At 40.4% G+C, this 16875-nt stretch overlaps 1 protein-coding gene across 1 annotated transcript in view; it reads right to left on the bottom strand.

The window, feature by feature from the left end:
• Positions 1-16875, bottom strand: part of tenm3 (teneurin transmembrane protein 3) — a 143461-nt gene that overhangs the window by 15427 nt on the left and 111159 nt on the right. The window contains exons 27-39 of the mRNA XM_054605005.1: positions 16090-16244; positions 14878-14979; positions 14572-14745; positions 14233-14292; positions 13633-13795; positions 12501-12639; positions 12240-12345; positions 11818-11960; positions 10864-11042; positions 7123-7227; positions 5243-5373; positions 1886-2055; positions 1101-1227 (exon numbers count right to left, since the gene is read on the bottom strand). Coding sequence (XP_054460980.1) covers positions 1101-1227; positions 1886-2055; positions 5243-5373; positions 7123-7227; positions 10864-11042; positions 11818-11960; positions 12240-12345; positions 12501-12639; positions 13633-13795; positions 14233-14292; positions 14572-14745; positions 14878-14979; positions 16090-16244 — 1754 coding nt within the window. The remainder of the gene's footprint in view (positions 1-1100; positions 1228-1885; positions 2056-5242; positions 5374-7122; positions 7228-10863; positions 11043-11817; positions 11961-12239; positions 12346-12500; positions 12640-13632; positions 13796-14232; positions 14293-14571; positions 14746-14877; positions 14980-16089; positions 16245-16875) is intronic.

Below are 16875 nucleotides of genomic sequence, written 5' to 3'. Positions count from 1 at the left end.
ACAGACTTGACAGTAAGTCGCTCCTGGCACGATCAGATTGACAAAAGTGACACTAAAAAGACAAGTGCAACCACGGCCTGTGACCTGACCTGTCCACTGGAAGCGACAGACATATCTTACCACTGTGATTCGTTTCTATTTAACTATTACAAGCCATTTCTCCTCTCCTCTGCTTTCTCAGGGGAGCTGAGCTGTCTATTTGTAGGTACGGTCTTTGTTGCTGGTTGTTTTCCTCACTAACTTTGTGACAGTACATTCTACAGAGGGGAAAAGACTCAATTAGTGTTGCTTATTTTGTTTGACCAGAAACTATTGCACACACAGCAACCTTCCTTTGAATTTGGAAAATAACAGAGAACTGTGTGTGTGTACTCTGGCATGCCATGCTTTTTTTTCCCCGTGTCTCTGAAGAGTTGAGCAGCATCGATCACAGTACCTCCTTGTGTGTGTGGTATTTGATTCTCCTTGAGTATTCTGTAATAACACTTAAGTTACTCATATGAGGCACTACTTAATTAAAAAAATAAATTGAAGCCTTTTTGTCTTATCCTTCATTAAGTAAAAATTGATATTCACACCGTGATGATGATACATTCACATATCTGTTCTTAATTAAAGCCTTTGAAGTAAAAGCCTGTCGAACCAAATGTTTTCAGTTCTATATTGTTTATACTGTACTTAGTGATGTGTGTACATGTGAAATATTATACTGTAGTTAGTGATGTGTGTACATGTGACATATTATACTGTAGTTAGTGATGTGTGCACATGTGAAATATTATACTGTAGTTAGTGATGTGTGTACATGTGAAATATTATACTGTAGTTAGTGATGTGTGCACATGTGACATATTATACTGTAGTTAGTGATGTGTGTACATGTGACATATTATACTGTAGTTAGTGATGTGTGTACATGTGACATATTATACTGTAGTTAGTGATGTGTGCACATGTGACATATTATACTGTAGTTAGTGATGTGTGCACATGTGACATATTATACTGTAGTTAGTGATGTGTGCACATGTGACATATTATACTGTAGTTAGTGATGTGTGTTCATCTGTGTTTATGGCTTTCATTGTGTCATCCTTTACCTTATCCAAGTAAGTGTAGCTCCATGTCTTTCCGTCAGCAAAGACTCGGGAAATGATTCTTCCCTGGCTGTCGTACTCCCACCTCTCTGTTGTTGGACCCCTCTGGAGGCCTGTCACCTGCCCCGTACTGGACAGACACACAGATATGTATAAATATATATAAGACTTTGTGGAAGCAAAAAATCTGGTCCAGCTACATTCACACATCTGTTCTTAATTAAAGCCTTATAGCTATATTCAAATGCAATGCTAATGCGAACACCAGGTGTCACTAACCATATGGCCAAATTGTTTGCATGCTTTTTCTTTGTCGGTCCATAATGTTTCTATTATTTTGCCCCCTCAGGGTGGACCAACTGTTAGAAACACAGTTCAATGCAATTGAACATGCACACACAGACACAAACACTAAGACCTCAATAATAAACAAAAAGTAAAATTATCACAATTATAACAGTGTCAACAAAAACTGAAAATGTATTAGCTTTGTATGAGTGGAATTCATGGCAAATAAGTGAATAAATCACAGCACTGATTGCGGAATTTAACCAGCACATAGCCTTTTCTCTATTGGTGCGGAAGGAGAAGAGCAGGATGTATGTACGTTTTATGTGTACAAACAAGTGCTGTTAGATGTCCAAAGTCATGAATACAGTGAAGCTATCTCTTTTGGACTTTTCTTCAGAGCCCAGTGGCACTGACTTATCAATTCTTCACCTATTACATCTCGACTTTCTTTATTTGAGTGTAGAAAATACTTAATACCCCAATATAGAAGCACTTACCTGGAGTAAGTCAAGTTGACTGACAGTAGTTTGCTGCTGGGTACCCAGAGTGTCGGATGGCCTTGGGTGTCATAGATGATCTTCAGCAGGAACTTCCTGTGGTCATCATAAATTTTCTCTGTTCGCAGCGAGCGATCGTAGTCCACAGACAGCAGGTTCCTGCCGTTCACCTGGAGGGGGGATGCAAACAAATAACCACTGAATCATGGAGATCTCTTTTCAGCTGAAACATGACATGCTTGATATCTGAAACTGATCATAGTACATGCATCTATGCTAAATCTTGCTACGCTCCCTTCATGTTCTGATTGTCACTAAAAGCCAAAAGCCATTTAAAGCCCCAATAATATTGATTTCACCCCACAATACAAAAGGGTACGCATTAAACAAGGCTCTTTTTTTCTCAGAGCAATAGCAGAAGATGGATTTAAGTAGTTTGGCCTGAAGGTGGCAGTGGTGTTTATCTTCCTGGGAGCATGAATATACTCTGCAAACCATGGCAATCAATCGGCCTCTTATGTGAGGAGATGTTTATGTGTGTTGCTAGATGAAAGCTCATGGAGTGTGCAATATGGAGAGAGCCTTTGGGCAGCATGAACATGCTGAGTTCATGAAGATTTTCCCATTCGATTTAGATATTTTTGTTCACTAGAAGTGATTGCTTAGTGGAGCAAAGGTTAAGACGTGCCCAAATACTAAAGGAATCAACCAGCAAATTTCATCACTATCTGCACGGACAAACGTGCAAAAGTTTAATTTTTCTGTTTGTTTGAATCATGGCCCAAAAGATACGATATAACAATATAACAACAAGAATGCTATACACCACTTGGTACTAGGAGGCTGAATACTTTTCTAAACACATTAGCTACTGTTGGCTAGTAAGTTTTGTTCACCTTTTTTTTTATAATAGTTGAAGAAAATTAGATTTTCAAGATTGAGTTTCTGAATATGTAGAATCACTCATTCTCATCCAAATGTATTCTATAACCATTCTGGCACCCAACCACATAACAAGATGACGTTTTGATGTGTAACTTTAGCCCTACTTCGCTTTCACACTTCGTGTTTGCCTCTAGCTAACACCGCAAAGTATTTATGACGTCTGTAGGATGAAGCATTAGTCACCTGGCTGAACAGACAGACAAACAATATATAAGCCATGCCGTTTAATTCTTGTTAATAACTTGCTGCTCAATTTAACATAGGCGCCCCAGGCACTGAATTCAAACAAACTTCTGATCCAAGACCCATAAAACACTGTAGCACCACAGCTCCATCTAGCCACTCTTTATCGCTTTCTAAATGACTTGCTGTTTGTTCAAACTCCAATTTACGAAGACGGATAACCCGGGTTCGGAGCTGAACTCACCTTATGGATCCTTGAAGCAAGGGGAAATACTAAGAATGAATTGTTTTACAGACCTGTTTCATTAAAGATAGAGTCTTGCTGGAAAACATTCAAGTCATTTTTCTCATCTTTTCATTCGGCCACTCTTTCATTGGTGAATTAGCACCAGTTGAATGCAGCGAGGTGAATAAAGGGGGGCAGAGGAAGAAGAGGGATATTGGGTCGGTGGCTAGTGGCCAGCTGGATGAGAAACAAGACGGGATAACAGCCAACAGCCTGCTGAGTGTGAGACACACCATATCAGATAAAACAAATATTTTTTGCAGATTGGCATAGCCTGTCATGTTCATTATGGAACTGAGCACTCTGTGACTTTTATTTCAACGCAGCGCCAAACAAGACTCTCAGATAGTCCTATCTTCCCTTCAATCACTCAACCTGGACAGCAAGTATATTTACCTTAATCCCTAGTATAGAGGGGAAGAATCCTGGGCTGTATTTACTGTACCACTCATACAGCGTTTGTAGCTCTATCTTTAGAAATGAATGGGCAGTAAATACAAAAAAACTGTCTCCCAGCAACAAGATTGTTGTCCATGCCCCTTGTGAAACGAGAAGTCGCTGTTGATTTATTCATCACGCATCTGCTGTACTAAAGTAATGCCACTTAGGTATTTATTTTAACCCAAGCAACGACCTTTTCCTTAACCTATTAAAGTAGTCTTGTTCCCTAAACCCAACTAAGTATTTCACAAACTTTTCCTCAACCTAAAGTGGTAGTTTAATCCCTAAACCTAACTACGGTGTTTCCTGTGAAGACTGTAGTTCATTTTGAAAAGACCATATGCATATAAAGAGTGAAAATTGACACTTGCTTCACATTACCTGGCCTGAATGATTAAATCCACTGTGTGTCTATCAGCCATACATTATTGGGACAAATACATCTAGGGACCAACGATACCCTAACCAACTTTCCTACAATCATTCAATTCATTTCATAAAACTTACCAGCGTTGACATTCTGTTTTTGACAGCAGCCGTTTATTTCATCCGACAAGCTGCTAAAACATGCAGTTTTCCGTTACCTCACATGCTCAATCCTCAGTCGGTTTTGCACACCACATGAAAACAGTATGAAACACTTAGCAGAAAGGCTGGACTAAGGTTCCCCGCTGTTCATCCCGCCCCACAATCACCCTACCATCATTAATGCCTTACATTGTCATCTGGTTGCTGCTTGAGACAGCTCCTCGCGTAGTTAAGACAAATTCTCACAGACACATACAGTGTACATACTGTATTTATGCTCACCTTTGAATAAACACACCTACCTGCAGCTCGTTATTGCCAGCTCACAATACAACACTCCCCATTGCCACTAGTGGACCACACATGCTGTTGCATTCATTAGGGTTTATTGGACCATGTTGAGATTGGCACCAGTGTGTGGATCAAACTCTCCAGAGGCCACATGACTGCAGAGTTTTCTCCTATTAGGCTGGGCTAGTTAGAGAGCACTTCATGTAATATTCAAGCACTGCAGACAAATCATTGTCCCTTCCTTCTCTCCTAATGGCTTGTAAGAACAACAGACACAACGCCATAATGGACAGAAACAGAGCGCCCCTATGTAACGCACTTCAAGCTGCTCGCAGAGGGCAACAACACGATAGGACTGATTTGTGAGCATTGTTGCCTTCTAGCAAGAAGGTGCTGCACTTATATCTAATGTCCAGCTGAGGCCGCTCTGTGTGCAGCGCACCTTCTCCCTCCAACGGTTCTCAGCCGGTGAATTTGAAACTCTGCAATGTCTTGAGGTGTGAATGTGCTGCTCTGTTCAGCATGTGATATCCCTGTGATGATCATATATTTATACAATAACTACATGATTCATTAAACGGATCCCTGTCCATTGGACCACATTGTGCCTATTTTCTCTTTCAGTTCAGAAAAGATGCCCGTTTTTGTAGATCACCAGTCATCCCCAGATGGAGAGCACTCACCCTGAGCTTCCTCCCAAAGACGATGACTTTTCCGCGTGTCTGTTCCTTCCTGAACCTCCACTCCACCAGGTTCTGGCCATTCTCTCCTGGCAGTGTCATGTTGCGTCGGGCTACAGTTGGGTTAGCAGCACCTACAAAGGGATATGAAAAAGAAATTGAAAACCAACAACATCTTATGGTTGAACTACAAATACCACCTCACGGTTGTAGTAGCCGCCGCCAAGCAGTCAAGTAACTGGTTACATCAATGTGGGACCGAAAAGTTCATCACTTCATCAATTTATCCTATAAGACATTTGTGTGAAATTGTCACAATTTGATCATTACACTCTAAACAATTTATCCTCTAGTCCAGGTGGATGTTTGTGCAAAATTTGAAGAAATTCCCTCCCCAGGTGAAAACATCATGCCTTTGCCCACTGCTGACACCTGCATAGAGGCATATAAATCTGAATCTGAATATATGCACAAAAAGCGGTGAATCAATATGACCTGTGTGTGTAAATGTTAGAGTTGATTCACTCCCTGTAAATGAATTGAACAGTGCCCTATCCAGACTGTTTCAAACTTCATTGCAACATACATCCTGGGTACCTTGTGCACTATGTGGCACTGTATACCTCTTTACAATGCAGTGGAAGATCATCCTAATCCCACAAAAACTGAAATATTACTGAGCATATTTCTTTATTAAGTAAAACATATTGCTCAAAGTCGCTCAGACAACACACTCTGCAACGGAGTTCATGCCAGTATGGATCTTGATCATTTACAGAAGCCATTAGCCTCTCTGGAAGGTTTAATGTTTCCCCCTCCAGACTTTTAATGATTTTACCTCAAGACGAGCTTTGTGTGCGGTTTGAATCTTCTAATGTAGCCCATTGAATGTGAATCACATATCATATCGATACAATTTAATTGCTACTAACCCTGTTCCAAAGCCTGCTGCAGTGTTTTAGCTTCAGACCATCATATGAAAATCAGCCTGCAGAGACTTGACACTTGAGTTGGTCATTAATCACAGTGAGCATCACTCTGTATTTATTGTTGTGTTGTATTAAGTTATATTGCTGCAGTTCGGCAGGTCAGCCACTAATGCAGGCTTGTAAGTCTGAAACGTCTGCGCTACATCACCATGCAATGATGAACAATGACATGAAGGAAAGCAGGCATATTTATTATGACGGATCACCTACAGTACGTGCAGCACATTTCAAGCTGATTATTACACTGTAATGCAAACTAGTGGCTATCTAGAAAGTCAAAAGAACATGACGTATTTGAGTCTTTAAAACTGCTGCGCTGCTTTGGACAGAAAACTGATGATTTGCTGTAGACGCACTAAAATGGGAAAACACTGGTATGGCTTGAAAGATGATGATCAGATCAAACGTATTCAAATATGATATTTTATAATACTGATGATCTTTTTCAGAAACAGACCCATCACATCGGCAGACAGTTGTTGCCTCTGACAACGCCTGCCAAACAAAAACTTTTAGGTGAAAACCATTTACATGGAAATCTGATTCATGAGCAATTTAGAACTCATAAGCATTAAGCATGAAGACATCCTATACCCATGCTTTACACATACAGCATGGTGTAAAGCAGGAGAAAGTCATTTAACAACGATTTAGCAAGGAGTCAGCCTTGGTACACGGTGTACATTGTATCCACGCTTCAAAAATCATAAAAGTGGTGTCCTTTGTAAAGATTATCTTGCTGAACAAAAGCCTAAACGTTTGTTTGCTACAGAGCTTATTTTATGCAATAACTGAAACAGTGTGATGCTAAACTCTGGGGTGTCCTACAGATATATGTCATCCATGCACCACTCACTATCAAACATTCAGGGTAATGTGCTCGAAACTGCATACCTGCCAGAATATGGGGCTCCGTCTGGTAGTGTGTGTCCATTCCATTGGCATAGATGACCCGCAGCGAATGGTCATTACCCACCTGGTAACTGTTACGAAGCTGGTCTGTGAGACAGAGAGACGGAGAGAGGCTTATCATGAAAGATCCATTAGAAAACCTAACATTGATTTTACGTTTTGCAGTGTGGCAGATTTCAAGGGATTTATTCATAAACACCATCGATACTGGACTGAGAAGAAGGAGAGAAAATTAAAGAAAAAGAGAGGAGAGCAAGAAATTGTGAATGAGGGGATGAATGTAAAGAGAGAACACAGTACAATTCATTTCCGTGGGCAGTATTTGAACCTGCTAATGGAGCACAGAGCAGGTATTAACATCCGCCAGTCTCTTTTAATTAGGTTCCCCTTGACCTCTCGCAGGACTAATGGCAGTGTGTGCGTGTGTGAATAAAAGAGAGACATTTTTACTTTGTCTTCCCTCCTTCTGGTCCTTCCTTCATCAGGTAAATGATTCCTGTTTGACAGATTTCTTTTTTAAAAGCAGGTAATAATGAGTATTAACGAGTATAAAGTATTTCCTAACAAAGCATTCTACTTTATTCACAAAGCTTTTGCGGGCAAACCTAAAAAAGAAAACATCTACACATTTGATGCCAAAGTTTTATTTTTATTACTGAGGGAATTAGCTTTGGCAATTATTTTCAAATGTCATTACCTTCTTAATTAAATATAATAAAACGTTTGTATTTTAACTTATTTAAAAAAAAGTTTTGATCTTGATTTGAGAGCAACTAAACAAGTATTTCTTTCCCCTCCTTAGATTCTTTGGGATTCTTTTCTTTTTGGAACTCTAACAATTCTTTTTTTTTTTTAAATAAACATTGAGGAAAAAACATGCAGCCTTCGTTGGCTAAATTCAATTATCTGTGGTCAAGTCATCAAAGATATTTTTAACTTTCAAATGCGTCCAAAATGCGATTACTGAAAAAAGCGTCTGGCCACTGTGTTATTCCTTTATGCTGATTGTATGCTGTGGTTTAATATTGTGCGGTGGATCTGATCCTTCACTCCCTCCGACAACATCAATTTTCTAACAAAAAAGAGGCTTTGTACAATATGTTAAGAATAAGGACAGACAGCACACACAACTTATTAGAACCAACCCATTATAATGTAATGGTGTGAACATTTACTGTATTGTCCCTGTAGAGCATCATTGTCAGGTCCTGCATGGTCGCCCACTTTCACATAGCAATCAACAACAACATCGAAATGACAAAATACAGCAGCTTGTTTACCATTTCTGGGCTGCACCTACACCTAATATGATTTCACATTACCTGGCCTGCTTGCAGGCTGGCACATTGTGCAGTTTAGATGATAGCAAGGAGGCGAAAGGATAAATAATGTACATGAATTGATGGAGAGGAATGCTACACTTGTCGATGGCTTTGAATAACTTATTACGTTCGGATCAATACTGCTCTGCTGTGAGGGAGACTGCACTCTTTTTTTCCTCTCACTCGGGGCACATGTAGCATGCTCTGAAACAAATCGTTGCCGGCCACTCAAGGCCTCGCTTCAACTGGTTCATTAGTTCAGATTTAACAAGGGCATCAGTGCAAAATTATTGTTTTCCCTCGCCATTCAGGCCCAATATCTGACATGAAGGATAATAAGGAGGGTTAAACTTCTTTTTTCCTCTTTCAAGAATTATAATTGACAGATCTCTCAGGTTTATTCTTAAAAGGTTTAAAGGTGCAAAAAACGAGATTGAGAGCATTGAGCATTTCTATTGCCTCTCAGTGGCTCTCAAAATGTAATGGCTGAGCTGGCGGATAACAGTGCTAACAGCGCTAACATTGAAATATACGGCAAGAGTGCTGACAGAGCTCACAGTGTTTACCTGAGGGGGAACTGGAGGGTGGGCATTGAGCTTTGGCTATCTGCACTTTTTTACTTTCTTTCTTTAATGGTTATGGATTGGACAAAGGCAGGTCTGCGGATGGAATTCACATAGACATTAACATACTTTATCAATACTGTTAACTGTAGCTCAGTACATACAGTGGTCCCATGGGGCATTCACCGGAGCCAGAGGGTAATATTGTGGAAATCATTGAGAATTAAACATTTCACAATATGGCCATTGGTCAGAGAAATATAGATTTACTGATTTGGAGCGTTTGCCCTGGGTAGGTGCTAGGAGTGGTGGTCGTGGCGGAAGATTATAAACTACAGAGCTGAGACATTTCTGGAATACTAGGTTGCTGCTTTATTCATAATGGTGTTAAGGGAAGAATTTAGGGCCGGACACCACAGATGTCAAGCTGTTCTGTTCAAACTTATCTCTGGAGTCAGCGTTCCACACATGCACAGTAGATCACGTAGGTAGTAAGGTCTGTTTTGTATGAGGACGTGTGCACAGAGTCAACATGTACCCCCGCTAATGACGAAATGTATGTCATGCGGATGGAGAGAGTATAATATTGGCTTTTTTTTGAGGGGCAACCTGACTTTTTCAGCCAACGTCTCTTGATCCTGATACCACGCCAAACTCACAGCAACACTACTGTGTAACATGTAACAGCTTGGCACTGAGTCTACTCAGTCTATCAGCTATTACTGTTTTCTTGGCTGTTTTTGTAGAGCGTACGATGTGTGAAACCTTGCATCTACTTTAGTGTTGGGCTTTTTCCAAAGTGATCCATTTTTTAAGCACAGCCACTCTTCAGTGATTTCAATTGAAAAGGCAACATTGGAAAAAAAAGAGCTATTGAAAAATGTTGAATAGAGAAAACACAGGCCTCATTTCTAAATGGACAATATCATACAGTCTGATTCACATTATAAAGGCATTTGCGGTGCACACACTTTTGCTAACTTTCTTACTTCCTCTGTCACAGTCACGCACGCACGCACGCACGCACACACACACACACACACACACACACACACACACACACACACACACACACACACACACACACACACACACACACACACACACACACACACACATCTAAACCTTATTCCAACCCAATCTTTAAAACCAAGACTGAACCCTTGCACAGGCCTTTGAAGAAGTGAGGATTGGGAAAATGCCCCCCCTTTCCAAAAATGTCCTCACTCTCCTCACCTGTTGGTTTAAAAATACTTATCAATTCAATTCAATTTTATTTGTGTAGTCCAATTGGAAAGATCACAAATTTGCCTCTGAGGACTTTACAGTCTGCACATTGAACATACTCTGTCCCTGGACCCTCGCACCGGCAAAGGAGGAACTCCCCGAAAAAAAAAACCTTTAACAAAATATAGAAGAAACCTTAGGGAGAGCAAAAGAGGAGGTATGTCTTTCTCTTAGGATGGACAGAAGTGCAATAGATAACATAATAAATGACAACATGGTCACATACCACCAACCAGACTTCAGTGTTATCATATTGTTATATATGTATTTATATATGACAGTAATAATGCTGAAAGTAGTAATATCAGCAGTTGATGTAATAGAATAATAATAGTAAAAGCAGTAATAGTAGCAGTAATAGCAATAGAAATGTGACTAATAATAACATTAGTAATAGTAACGATAGTTTTGGTCCTCACTATGTCTCAAGTACAAGAACACACACACACACACACACACACACACACACACACACACACACACACACACACACACACACACACACACACACACACACACACACACACACACACACACACACACACACTTACCCTGCACCAGCGTGTAGAAGGAGTCTATTGATGACAGGTTGGTTGTGATGGAAACGTCCTCATCCCTCCCTGACGTCTCGATGTCCACAGCAACAGCCCCTGACGACATGTCGCCGTGGAGATTGGTCACCACGCCGGTGGGGAAGGTCACATTAGTCAGACGACCCTCGCTGTCATAGCTACAAGGACAGTGAGGATGCAGGGAGGGGGAGGGATAGAGGGACATTAGTTGCTATTACTGTAATGTGCTTTATGGAACCCTGTAAAAAATATTATTACACACACACACACACACACACACACACACACACACACACACACACACACACACACACACACACACACACACACACACACACACACACACACACACACACACACACACACACACACACGTTGCCATAGCTGAATGTGCTGGCTCTAAAGAATAGCGATTTCAGAGGAGGTGAAATTAAAACTGGATGTACCCAGCAGGAGGAAGAGCTTGAACTCCAATTAATCCAATTAGAGGAAGTCAATATCAAAGTCAATGAATTTCTACTCAGTCATGAGACTAGGTTTTCAATTATTTCATTTCTCTTGTCAGAAGACTAATCATTCGGTGTCCAATGGTCCAACTTAATATGTCTAGACATAAACTAGTAGAGACAGTGGAGAAATTAAGGAGTTTATGATACAAATCTTTCAGTTCAGCTTGAAACATGTTGCCCACTTTGAGCTGATTTGAGCAGGTGTAGATCATAGGAGGTGATGGTGTTTGATCATAAATGCCATAAAACCATTAAGAGCTAAAATAAGTATTAATTCCTTGGTAAATACACTCGTAGATGGCTTTTGAAATACAAAAATCCAACTTTTAGTTTGTTTTGTTTTTGGCTCTTGATTTCCAGCCTTCTGTCTTCACACAGCAGCTCAGACATGTACCAAAAACATAAACACTGTAATGCTGCTCACTCATAGAAGGTAGTCCAGCCTATTTGGAGGCTTTTGGTAGCGAGCAAGCCACTGTTGCCATGGTAACTAAACAAGACCAGTTCCTGACCCTGAGCTGTGAGAGTCTTCAGACCGCCGTTAGTCCCGATGGTCAGCCAGATGACCTACACAAACAAACAAACAGGCACAGCCAAAAAACATGGTGACATGTCCAAATTGTAACAGTCCTTTCCTACGTCATGTCAGCCGTCTCCTCAGATAGTTAACAAGTTTGCTTATTTGGATTAATAGTGTGTAAAAATGTTTAAGGTTCTTTCTTGAAACTTTTGTGAGAAGCAAAACTGTATTCAAAATAATGATAGAAAAACCAATAACTGGTGTATTTGCTGGCTGAATGCAGTTATTTTTTATAATGTTAACTTCTACAGTGTCGCTCATCTCACCTGGTTGTCAGGGGCGACCACACGTACAGGCAGCCTGTTGGTATCTCTACGGATACGGAGGGTATTCCCGCTGCTGTCTGTGACCGCGGTTACATCTTCCTCATTGCTGAGAGTGAAGGAATGGAGGGTGGGAAATGACAAAGTGAAAATTAGGTTTGAAAAGAAGGAGGACAACGAGGAGAGTGCGGAAACAAAATGTATTTTTAAATTGGACAAATATAATTCAAAGCAACTGTGTGCTTATTTTTCACACAAACCAACCTGTAGCTGAAGTTGTATTTATAGTCTCCAGTGACCAGAGACATGGTGAACTGATGCGTCCCATTCCCATCAAACACATAGAGCTCTTGGGAGGCTGGAGAAGCCACTTCATAGGAGCTGGGACCTGAAGCCAAAGAGCCTGAAGACAGAGGGACAAGCCGATGGACAGACTTGTGATTGCTGTATCATTGACTGTATCTTCTTTTATATATATATATATATAAAGGCAAATGTTGCAACTGCACAATTACTGGGTAATGTCCAGGACCCTCACCGGCCCAAATAGTGTCCATGTGGTCCACATTAAATGCAATAGTGTACATACGTCATGGTATGCATTTGAATGGAGATGCCTCTTAACACATGATCTGTACCATGATGTGAAGATTGACACAGAAAGGGTGATAAAACAACTATTGTGGGATGTGTCTCTAATTTAGTTTTTCTCTGATATTTGATGGGGACAACATTAGTGTGTTGCACAGTATATAATACTAGAAAAGTATGGCAGTACCCCGCCATTTAAAACAGTACAGTTCCCCATCTTATTAGCACCGGTACTTTAGGATGTCTAAATACGAGGCCACAAAATGCTCCTGCTGACTTTCCACGGCTCGTTGACAAAACAGAGTCTAGGAGAGAAATATGGCACTGAAGTCCTGTAGCCCAGGGTTATGAACTATGCCTATACTTATGAAGGGAATGAATAATAACAGGGAGGCTCCAGCGTCTGAAACAAGACGGCAACCTCGCTGTTGCCCCCACCAAGTCAATGGCAGCAGCGGCCCATTGCATTTTCACTAATTCTGTTCTTACCTTTCAGAATAAAAATCCTAGCGTTATATACTGCATCACTGCTTACCTAAATTTACTCAGAGCATTTGACAAAGCTAACTCAATGAAATAGCTTACAGTACTGTTTCCTCTTCTCTGTGTAAGGATTTCACCTGTTATAAGCAGCAGTGAGACATGTGAATGTGTAGCTGATCTGAAGAAGAGCGTCTCCACTGCTGGTTGGATATTAAAATGTATGCACGCACTATGGTACAAAGATTCACTCCTCTTTATGGCTTTTTTTTGCTTCAAAGCCATCATTTTGGTATCGTGACACCCAGTAACTGTATTTACATACCAGTAGGTGGCTGGTTGCATCGTATAGCTCGAATCCGAATGTTTCCCAGATCAGCCATGTACAGCGTCCCATCTGGAGACACCACCAAAGACGAAGGACAATTAAGCCTTGCGTCTTTAGCATAGCCATCTCCTGTTTGATAGCAGTCACAGTTGGCATCGTTCTGCAAGACAGGTGGAAGTCGGGAGGGGAGTAGAAAACAAAGACAAAGAAAAGGAGTGAGAGATAAACAACGACATTACATGAACAATTCAACTTGGCCTTCATTATGGAGAGGGAAGAGAGGTGGGCGCCATCAAGAATTCAACTGAATTTAATGTTCTTTATTGTATCATATTACTAATATATTAATGTTGTTCTGATACTAGCTGCAGTCACTGTGCTACTGTTTAAGAATTAAATACCATATATTCTATATGTCATTTAATCCATATCATTATTTGACTGCTTGACATCATTGTGGGTTTGCTTACCTGAGCTGTACCATATCATGAACCAATCAAGATTAAAATATGAAATTAAGAAATGAAAGGAGGACATGGAGGACACTTTTCAGTGTTAGCTCTTGGTATGTGAAGTATCTGTGGTATAGTACAGTACCTTGCAGTCACAGTCAGATGGCTCTCCAGCTATATGTGTCATTTCTCCATCAGTCGACACCTGGTGTGTTGAAAACCACAAATAGACATTTTAAAACAGAAATGCTCTTTCACTTGAAACAAACAGTCACACTAAAAGCACCCAGTTCATCGTCTTCATTTGCCTAATGTTCCTGCATCTGGGGATCAAATCAGACCTGGGACCCTTGTTACTACTGTTACTAATTACTGACTTGGACAGACATTCAAAGTTGTGCTTCCTTGACGCAAAAATTGTTCATCTCATAATCAGGAACTGACTGCTCATGAATGTACCATATAACGTATTTGCTGAGATTACCTGTCGGATGCGGTGGATTTTCTTCTCGTCCGTCTCTGCGATGTAGAGGACACCACTGTAGGACAAGGCGATGGCTGTAGCTCCCTCTAGCATGGTCTGGACCGCTCTCTTCCCCATAGTATATTCTATACCAGGTACCTGGCAGTGCATGGGGCGACCTGCCACAATACGAACCTGACCCCGAATATTTGCAAAGTTGTAACAAGCTACTAGCAAAAGTTGTTTAATCAAGCTAATATTTATTTTTAAAAAAATACACATGTAACAGGACATTTGTAAAACATGGAATGTGGTTAATGTGGGTACCTGTCTATTTTCAGTGATCTGCAACACAACGTTGTTGTCCAGGACGTAGATGGAGTTATCCATGGGATTGATGGCTAGATCTGTGGGCCATTCTAACCGAACCTGGATGTAGGGACGACATAGGGGGAGAGGACAGACAGAGTTTCACTTCACATTCTACTCTGACATTCTACAGTTTCATTAAAATATACTGTATTTTGCTATCTAATCCTATTGATTCTAATAGTAGTATTTCCTGGTTTGATAATGACACATGGTTCAAAAGAGAAAAAAGAGTGGTAGTAGAGTTGCTCATGGACAGTTCAACTGGACTGCTTAAAACTACAGAGGACTGAGAGGTCATCTGTGAAAGTACAACAACTGACAACTTCAAATCTAATTGAATAAATCTGAAAGTTTTGTTTCTTTTAAATGTATCTGATAAACTATGTCTATATTTTTTATATTAGCCAATTTATATATGGTCTAATAAATGTTCCCTTAGTTTAAATGCTGCAATCACATACATATTAAAGTCACTGTAAGCTTAACTTGAAAAAGAACATGATAAATCTACAGTAAACTGTGAAAGTTGAACATGTGTGGGCTGCCAGTTCCACAAGTGAACTCAAGAGGTCAACTAGATAACTGCCAGAAGTCAAACTGAGCTAAAGTCCACAGCGGAGAACACACGGTCAGAGTTCAGATAGCTACATCTCAGTAAGAAATGCCCCCAACCACGCTGCTCTGCCCACAAAACAAAGACCATAACACACGCACACACTCTCCCTCTCTCTCTCTCTCCCTCTCTCTCTCTCTCTAACAAACACACACACAGGGCAAGTGTCAAGTATGAGACCTTCAGGAAAACTCATGAAACAGGGTTTAATGTATGCGTGTGTGTGTGTGCTTGTGGTGCGTGTGTATGTGTGTACGTAGGTGGTGTTCTTTACATTCTGAAGTCCAGACAATGTATGTAAGATTGTACATTCTCACTAAAAAATAACCTGTAAAAACAAAAATAAATTTCTCTCAAACCTTTAGTTCCAATGCAAGTGTGACATTGCTTTTTTTTTTATCTATATCTATATATATTTATATATATAGATACATCAATATATCTATATATATATATGTGTGTGTGTGTGTGTGTGTGTGTGTAAAACGTACAGAGGAAGGCAGTCAGAGTCTGATGGGTGCACGGAGCATACTTAGGTACTCCTTGAATGTTACCTGTCTTATGTGCATGCTGGTGTCGCAGGTCAAAGGTCGTGCAGAGGTCAGGTCGTTGCTGCCCAGCATTGTGGAGATGATTCCATTACGATCCACTTTCCTGATCATAGTCCCATCCACAAAGTAGATCAAACCGTTTCTATCAACTGCAATGCCTGTAGGGAACACAAACACAAACTTCAGTAAAACGTTGTTCACATGATTATCAATACATCGACCTCCTAAAAATGAGAGTGAGGTACTTTTCCTGTGGAGGAGGCAGGAGAACGATATCAGCGTTATGAAGCGATGAAGATCGGGACCAAAACTACTCAGAAAGGACAGCCTGTTGTTTGAACATTTGCAAACTGCTATTTTTGCAAACTGCTTGTTGCTGAGAATAAAGAAGCACCAAGGGCCCCATGTAACAAGCATCTGGGAATCTGTATTAAATCAGTATCAGAATCAGTATCAATGTAAAGGCTGAAGATGTTTAACAAAACAAATAAAAATGACTTAGACGTTCAATAAATTCCATCTTTAGGTTGAGTAGAGTTAAACGCAGTGAGGTTTGTATGTCAGGAGGCCTAGCGATTAAATGTGAAGAAAACTTACTGCAACAGTGTAAGAAGTGTAAAATAGACACCTCATCATGGCTACAACACACATTCTAACGCAGGTAGGATGACTTTCTAAGGTCAGGTCAAACTTTCGTGCCCTTGTTTCTTAACTAGGTCTTAAGAATATTCCTCAGCAACAATTGTCATGAGACAGGCTTGGAAAAAAACACCTACCTGTACTAATCTC

Source organism: Anoplopoma fimbria, chromosome 9, assembly GCF_027596085.1.
Source record: "Anoplopoma fimbria isolate UVic2021 breed Golden Eagle Sablefish chromosome 9, Afim_UVic_2022, whole genome shotgun sequence".
In the NCBI taxonomy this organism is placed as follows: domain Eukaryota; kingdom Metazoa; phylum Chordata; class Actinopteri; order Perciformes; family Anoplopomatidae; genus Anoplopoma; species Anoplopoma fimbria.
This window is presented reverse-complemented; position numbering and strand designations above follow the sequence as displayed.